The sequence below is a fragment of the Arachis duranensis genome, chromosome 2 (genome assembly GCF_000817695.3).
Source record: "Arachis duranensis cultivar V14167 chromosome 2, aradu.V14167.gnm2.J7QH, whole genome shotgun sequence".
NCBI lineage: Eukaryota > Viridiplantae > Streptophyta > Magnoliopsida > Fabales > Fabaceae > Arachis > Arachis duranensis.
Window position 1 is genome coordinate 4,080,843 of NC_029773.3, and position 9,233 is coordinate 4,090,075.

General features: G+C 28.3%; 2 protein-coding genes across 2 annotated transcripts in view; both read right to left on the minus strand.

Moving 5' to 3' along the window:
- Window positions 1-3,979: 3,979 nt before the first annotated feature.
- Window positions 3,980-5,621, minus strand: LOC127744754 (putative disease resistance protein RGA4). Its single transcript, XM_052257011.1, has 2 exons — window positions 5,157-5,621; window positions 3,980-4,081 (listed from the first exon to the last, which is right to left on the minus strand). Exons 1-2 carry the CDS (start codon window positions 5,334-5,336, stop codon window positions 3,995-3,997), a joined length of 267 nt encoding a protein of 88 aa, XP_052112971.1. The 5' UTR covers window positions 5,337-5,621; the 3' UTR covers window positions 3,980-3,994.
- A 578-nt stretch (window positions 5,622-6,199) lies between these two features.
- Window positions 6,200-9,233, minus strand: part of LOC107473007 (putative disease resistance protein RGA3) — a 5,151-nt gene continuing 2,117 nt past the window's right edge. The window contains exon 3 of the mRNA XM_016092536.3: window positions 6,200-7,579. Within this exon, the coding sequence (XP_015948022.1) occupies window positions 6,200-7,558 (1,359 nt within the window). The 5' untranslated portion in view covers window positions 7,559-7,579. The remainder of the gene's footprint in view (window positions 7,580-9,233) is intronic.

Consider the following 9,233-nt stretch of genomic DNA (forward strand, 5'->3'; position numbering starts at 1 on the left):
CTAGGTTTTGATTGCATAGAGAATTTAATACTACTCAAGTACCTTATTTCGTTCATCCTTTAAAAAAAAATAGTCTTATATGAAATATTTTAGGCTTAACTAAGTTTTTAGTTTTTATGAAAACAAGTGTAATTATCTGTGTCATGTACGTGATAAGATTGAAATTATAATTTTAAATTATTTTTTAAAAATTAATTTGAATTATAATAATTTGATTAATAAAAAAATAGCATGTTATGCATTGTTTTTTTTTAATTTAGTGTTAATTTGATTAATTCTAAAATGGTTATTAATCGGTTTTAATAATCTACTTTCTTCAATAAATCAGATATATATACTGAATGTGATCATAAATAATATAGTAATAGTTAAATCCACCAACAAATATATTGGCTATTATCACACTATAAAACAAATTAAATATAAAGGTTATTAGCACTTATAAATCTATAAAATCGCACTGTCTTTGATTCGTGCAAGGGTTTACTTATCAAATAAACTTAAAATATGAACAAAAAGTATTTATAAAATGGATCTAGCATCACTTGAAAGAATCATAAAAAAAATCAACTTATCTTATTATCTATGAGAACCATTTCCATGTTACCGGTTATTAAAAATATTTAAATCACAAATATTAATTGTTTTTTGTTATAATTATTTCGTTATATATATATGATTATTTTTTATTCTACAATTGTATAATAATTTTTTATTTTTTATATTCATATATATTCCTCAATCCTAACCCCATTTATACGCATATTAATAGTTTTTTAATAGTGATGTTTTAATTTTTTATTTTTTTTCATGCATCTTTCTTTTTTTTTTAAATAGTGATGTTTTAATTTTTTTAAATATATTTTTCTTAATAATTACATTACTAATCTGAAATATAAAATGAGAAAAAAAAGTGATACATATATCCAAAAAAAAATCAACTTAAAAATCAGGAAAAAAAAGAAATTTTATATTAAAAAATGTAAAAATAATATATTCAAAAAGAATAGTTGTAATATATAAATTGAGTCAACAATTTAAATTTCTCCAAACTCATTTAATCAAATACCAATATTAGAAATAAATTACTTAAATAATATTTAATCTATTCTAGTCCTTAGACACGTATAGATTAGAGTTATTCTCGTAACGACAACCAACTGAAACAATATCGTAAGTTCAAACATTTAGAATTTGTACAAATTTACGCGGCACGTTGATGTCAAATATCATCGGCTATTAAGTCAACCTGTAAAAGCCACAATTTAATATAAGTTGAAAAGATTCCACAAAGACAAGAATCATGTTGACATCTTAACGAAACTTGTAACACGATCAAAATTTTTTGCCTTTGACTAGAGACATAGAATTGTAGGTCCAACTACATGAGCAAACTTGAAGAATGAATGTTTTTATGCACAATAATGTTATAATAAAGTAATGAATATTGGAGTTATTAGGTGAGAATCTTGCTAAGGAAATTGATGAATAAGGGTGTAATTGTAATATTCTATTTTCTAGACGAAGTAAACAACTTCATTTAATATTTATTAATTTTAAATTATTTTCAAAATCAGAATCTGATTAATTGACATTAACTACGTTTTTGAATAATAAAAATTTGATAAATTAATCGTTCTTTAAACACAATGCGCTTATTATTCCCGTCGCACAGACCGCCACATCGCTGCCACCATAGCATGTCGTCATTCTCGCCAAATTTTTTGCACAAGTTGTGCGTGTGGTCCGTCAAGCAATGTGCCGCCATTCTCGTTGCACAGATCGCCATCTCGCCACGCAAAACGCCATTGACATTGCTGGTGCAGGGACAAGGAACATCCATTCTCAAGTAAAAGAAACATTCAATCTCGAATAAAAAGAATATCCACTAAATTGAAGAAACAACATCCACCAACTTTTGGAAGATGGGACGTGACTCAACAGCGTGATGGAAGAGAAAGAAGAGGAGACAAGACACGATGGAAGAGGAGGAAGAGATGCGGTGTCACGGCGGAGATGGTTGACGCGATGTTATGAAAGAGGCAGACGACGCGGCGCAACAGTAATGTGGTGGCGACGGAATAGAAGGTTGTGCAACGCAGGAGAAGAGCGCGTACGACTCAGCATGACTTTTCAACCGTGGTGGATGACGTCCTCAAAGCGGAAGCAACACGGCGTGATGGCATCGTTCGTGACAGCATTGGAGGAGGTGACGGCAGCACAAACGTGGTCTGTGATGGAAGTTGACGACGTGCAGTGTAAGAAAATGAGGCGGCTGCATGTTTTTTTTTTTTAAATTAGGATTAAGAGGAATATAAATGGAGTGTTTTTTTTTTTGTTTTAGTGGGAATAATTATTTTTTATACTAGTCGTTTGAATAGTTATTCAATATGATTGACTGACTATGAAATATTTTATACTATCAATATTAATATTAAATTGTAAAATGATATTAAAAAAGTTTTGAATTAGCAAAATCTTTAACGATAAAATGAGATGATAAGAAGACAAAGAAAAATAAAGAATAAATATCTAAATTGGTCATTAAAATAAATTTAGATCGAATATTTTAGTCTTTAAAAATTTTTATTTATTATAAGTCCACAAAAATTACTTTCATATGACATATTTTAATTTATCATTTTCAATCAAATTTTCAACATTTACATTAAACAAATAAATTTTTAATAAATTTTATTATAAGATAATTAAATAAAAAATATCATTATAAAATATATTAATCATCTTTAAAACAATAAAAAAATCAATATCTCTAATAAAAATAATCTTCATAAACTTGTAAAAAATAAAAAATTATTAAAAACCAACGAATCCGATTTAACACTTTCTTATTAAAACACTTATTTGGGTGCTTATTATCCGAAAATAAATGTTTAACATAAAAGTCTAACCGACAGATAATTTATTTTGGCTAAATGAGTCAACTGTTACAGTGTGAGATGATGAGAGGTGAATTGGTGGAGAGGAGAGTAATGAGGTTGAGCGAGTCTTCTATATCCGTCAATTTATATATAATTTTTAAACCCTAAACTTTTATTGAATTAATATTTGATATATTTTTAATATATATTATATTTTATACAAATAATTTATTTAGTAACTTGTATTTTCGGTACATGAAAAATGGGACTTATAACTTCCCAAGCTAAGACCAAAGACTTTACAAATGACTTTTTCAATTCAATATATTTGCAAAAATTAATGGATCCGTACATTGCAGTAATGCACTATAACTTTGGCAGTCTCGGCAGGTGGAGGCACACTCTGCACATTAATTTAGTATTAAAAAAATAGCTAAAATTTATCTTATTTAATATTTATTAGATAATTAATAAATATTAAATAAAATAAATTATAGTTATTTTTAACTGATTTTTTTACTATTAAACATTTTCGTACATATATATATTCCACCCAAAATTGAATCATTCAAGAGCTAATTAACAAATATATTAATATTAACTAACAGGGTTTCGATAATCCTTTTGTTATTTTAATTATTTTTTACCATATTTTATAAGTCTCTAATTTTCAAGCTACTAAAAGGTTAATAAATTTTATTAAACTTAGATCAGATGTTCTTGTGATCATATATATTTTGTGGTTTTGTTGTTTGTCCTGAATTGAAGAAATCCAAAAGCTCCTATTAAGTTTTAGTGAATCAAAAGAAAAGTAATTACAAGAACTAAAGCAAAATAACATGTATTTTATAGAAGTTATTTATTTAACTATTTTTTATAATTTATTAAGGATGAATGAAATAAAATGCATGCTTGGATGTAAAATTTGTTTGCACAATCAAATGTGATTAAAAATTTTAACTGTAACACCGAAGAAATTAAAGCATTTATAAAGTAGTTGTAGCTAAAGATATGATTTGAGTAGCCAATTACAAAGCAATTATTAGAACACAACCATTATATTACACAAAGATAATGCTATTATTATCATTTCTTATCTTCATTCATATCTTTTATTCAATCATCATCTTCATCATCATCATAAATTCTTCATCATCATGATCATCATCATCATTATCATCATCATCATCTTCATCAATCTGCAATAAAGGCCAATAGACTAGTGCTTATGAAAATAACTTGAGCTTTAATTCAACCATGCATATATATACTAAATTTCCATTTTCTGTCAATTGACAATAAAAAAGTATTTCACTGTCCCAAAATAAAGATTCATGCATCAACTCCTATAATCACAGTAATAATAAAATTTTGTGCTCATTTTAAATAATGTAGAACCAATATTCAAATGGTTAAGAATTATTCATTCTTTGTATTTCACATAATAATTAGCTTATTGTGCTTTTCTATACAATAATTCATAATAGGTACTAATTGAAAGAGTTACCATTAGTAACCATATTAAGATTCATACATAAAATTCAAGACATGTGCTGCAGGCATAATAATGTTAATCGATTTCATGTATTTATTTAGAAAGATTATTAAAAAGAAATTCAAACAATTGACAAGAACTGCTTTCTTCTTCTTTACTACTTCTAAATTGAATTGACGACTAATAATTGTGTCACTAGGCCGTGAAAATTTAAAGGCAAATTAAACATAATTAATTGGTGGAGCTAATTTTTATTGACGAATATTGCACGGGCTTTAAATAATTAAAGATAATGTACATTTGGATAGTTAATAATTAAAAGCAATGATCAACTAACTTTGGAAAATTTTACTAACAGACTAACACAAGGAATTTTATTTCATTTAATAAAAATTTTGATTTTAATATCTTAATATCATTATTTTCTTAAAATTAAAATGAAACATGTCTAGGGTGTGACTCAAAGTTGAAATAAAATATAAATTTATAACCTATATTATTGCAATTTCAAAATTTGAAAGTATTCCATATTATAAGGACTAATTAGTTCACTCTGCCATACCTTTTATATATAAATTATACACAATTATTTAGAAAGAAAATTAGATTGTCAATTTAAAAAGTTTTAGAATTTATTATAGGAAAAGTAAGATATAACTCTAACTGTTTAATTAAACATCCAACAATTAATTATTCATGCATAAAGTGAAATAATAATAATAATAATAAACCAGTATAGTTAGATTTGTAATATTATGAGATAAATTATTTTAACTAACCTTACAATATGGGATATGAGCAATTTTGGACCAATCTGGACCTGTCTCCTTATTGTACCTTGCATATAATGCGGGACAATCATATACCACTAAATACTGAAAATGATGAGTTTGATCCATGTTGGGAAGAGATGACAAATTTTTACAATGATAGATATAAAGTTCTTCAAGAGAGGTCATCGACAACCTTGTGGGCAATGATTTTATCCCTGTTATGCTTATACTCAAATATTGCAATTTAGTAGCTCTTTCAAGCCATTTTGGTAAAGCATTCAACTTTTTTGATCCAATGATAAAGAATAATTGAAGGTTTAAATTATTTACTACCACATGTTGCTTTCCTTCTTCCTCTTCATCCTCAAAATTCACCACCTCTTCACACCAAAGAAAGCCCAGCTTCTTTAAAGTAGTCAAGCGACCAACAACACTTGGTACGAACACTAACTTTGGACATTGAAGATACAAGAATTTGAGTTGTTGGAAGCGCCCTATGTTCATTGAGGACAAACTTGTAATTTTGATTCCCATTAAAAACAAATATTGAAGATAGATGAGATTTTTCATGTTTTTGGGAAACTCATCAAGGTACAAACTCTGCAAATTTTGCATCTTATAAATGGAATCAGTTAGTTTTTTTAAATTAGGACAATTTTCAAGATAGAGATATCTCAAGTGCTTCTTCATTTTGACAAAGCAATCATCAGGCAACGAGCTCATCAACTCCATATCTTTTCTCAGGTGCAACACCCTCAGATAGTTGAACTTGTTAGAGGCCCATTCTATTGATGCTTCTTGTTGTCCCTCTTGCACAATGGTTCTTGTCTTGCTCGACTCTTTCATTGTTAATTGTGCTAGATCATGTACAAGATCATGCATTTTGAGTCTTTTAAATGTTATTAAATTTTGGAAATCAAAGAGGCGGAAAAGATCATCTCCATCATGAATTTGAAGTAAAGATGTTGAAACAAGCTTTTTAATATATAACTCCCCAATATCTTCTGCATCTTCGTCTTCGCATGTAGGTTGGAGGAGTCCATGAGCCATCAGAACATAATCAACTCAATAACATGAAAGTCGTAATCCTTTGGAAAACAAGAGCAGTATGAAAAACATTGCTTTACTTGTGGTGGCAAGTGATTGTAACTCGATTTGACTGATGGCAAAATGTCAGTTTCTTCTTGATTGAGATTCCACACCTCACTATCCCTTATTTTTCTCCACTCATTTTCATCATGGCATTTTGATCTAAGCAAGCAACCCAAAGTTGTTATAGCCAAGGGTACTCCTTTGCATCTTTTAACAATTTGCTCCTCAATTTGCTTTAGCCTTGGGTACTTCTCTTCTTCCTTCTCTTCTTGGAATGCACATTTTACAAACAGCCGCCAACATTCATTCTCAGGAAGTCCTTCTAATTTCATTACAAGATTACTTCCCACAATGTCAACAACTTTTTGGCTACGAGTGGTCACTATAATTTTGCTGTTTTTGTCACCAGCTGCTTCTAACAAATGAGTTCTCAATTCATCCCATTTGTTGTGGTTTTCATTCCAAACATCGTCTAACACGAGTAAGAATTTCTTACCATGTAAATTTTGATTGAGAAGAGATATCATATATTCCAAACTAGAATTTGCATCCACCACATTCTCTCTCTTTGAGGCCGCATGAATAATTTTTTGTATTAGCTTCTTCACATCAAAATCGTCAGAAACACAAACCCACATTAAAGTATCGAAATTCGCCTTCACTTGGGTATCATTGTAAACCATTTGTGCAAGTGTAGTCTTTCCCAAACCTCCAATCCCAACAATTGAGATCACATCAATACTGTTAGCTTCTAATTTTTGTGTCATCAATGAATTTATAATCTCTTCTTTCTCTTCAAGTCTACCACACACACGGAAAGACAATGAAGAAGCAGTTTCTCGCCATGGTAAATTATGCTCCAGAGCTGGAGTGTTGACATGTTGTTCAATTATACCCAAGTTTCTCCCTTCTTTTATTTTTTCATCCATTTTCTGTTTCATATCTTTGATTTTGTGGACCATCTTGATGCGAAATGCGAGTGGATTACTTGTGTATGAGAAGAATCGACGGACCTTTATGCTAATGCTTCCATATATTTTGACCACTTCATTACGTTTTGCTTCATACTCTATTTCGTCTAGTATGTCACCAGCATCATCAAATGCTTCTCTGAGTTGCTTCAACCACTCATCTATACTGTGGTTTTTTGCTTGCTTGTTCTCAGCATCTATGAGATATGCAACGATGGTTCTCAAAGAACTTTCAAACTTTTTTATTTCATCTTTAAGACCATATGCTAGAATAATCTCTTGGAACGATTTTGTTGCTAAATTGGTCAAGAGTGTTGATGCCACACTAGAAACAACTTCAGCCATTGAAGAATCAATGAGTGGAACCTTATGGCAATAAAAAGTAACGTTAGACGCCAAGAATATATATATATGGTGAATTTTCTGATGATATTGCTTTGGCTGGCTAAGAATGACCATGTATTAACTGGTAAATAATCTTGTAACAAGTTATACATATGGTAATCAATGTATTGTTAATGCTGGTTGATTGAAAAGTATATTAAAGGAGCGTATGGTAAATGGCAAACTTGAAATGCAATGACAAATATGAAAATTTGCTTCCAAAAGAAAAAATAAAATATTTTAACTTGTGTCATTGGATTAAATTGGAGAAAACAGGACTCAAATCAAATTACTATTTATCACACCCTCTTTTAATACACTTTTCAATCATCCAGCATTACCAGTATATTAATTACCATACTTGTCATTTATCGTAAGATTATTTGTCAGTTAGCACATGGTTAATTACACATATCATATGATAATCCGGCTATATCTAATAAGGGAAAGTATGAGGAGCCAATGAAATATTTATACAATGTGTACAATGGAGGTTTATGGAGTATTAGAGATATAATTATTAGTGTTACATTTTTTCATCAGCTGAATCTTTTGGGATGAGTGGTATCATGACATGGTATTAAAATGCTAGATCTGAAAGGTCAAGAGTTCGATCCTTGGTGAATCCAAAAATTAAACTAATTTTTCGAGAAGATGTTTATTATCCCTTGTACTCGGATGGTTATTCTAAATAGTATAGGGGATGTTCATTTCATAACTTAATAGCATTGTACACATTGTACAAATACTCCATTGTCTCTGGTAGGTTCATGACACATAGTATCTTAACATAGACAGTAATGCTACGTGTCACAATATTATTTATCCACGTATCAGCTTATGTCACGTGTCACAATTATATTTGTTCATGTGTCATTCGTTATGTTATCATTATAGATACATTAAATTGGTCTTTGATTTTGCACCAAATGACTTATTTTAATCCCTAAAATTAAATGTCGTACGTCAAATTAGTCTTTCACGAGTTTTTTCTCATTTTTTTTGTAAATTTAAAGTTCTCAATATATTTGAATGCACTAATTTCAATCATATTTTCACATTTTTTTAAATACAAGTATTTTTATAAAATATTTTTAAGATTTTAGTTTTAATTATCCAAAATTTTTTCTATAATAATTTAATACACATAAATTTTGTGATATATAATAATATTATTTTAGTAAAAGAATTATATGATTGATTAATACACATTTTTTATTTTCGTCTAAAAATATGCGTGTTTCTCATAAGAAATTAAAAATTAAAATACATATTTTTTATTTTTTCAGTTCCTATACATTTTTTGGACTAAAATAAAAAATATATTTTATAATCAATTAATTAATATAGCTCTTTTATTAATAACATAATTTTATATTACAAAATTTATTGATATTAAATTATTATAAAAAATTGTATGATTAAAACTAAATTTTAAAATTAAAATTTTTTTTTAGAGAATCATTAGAATTTATTATTTTAGTCAATAGTTAGCCATTAATGTTTAAAAGTATGGGTTAAAGTATATGTTGTTGTATTACTAGACTAAAAGAGGTTGATAGCTAAAAGTGATAACTAAAAATAATATTCTGATGGCTCTCTAATATTTATCTTTTATAAAAATACTTGTAGTTAA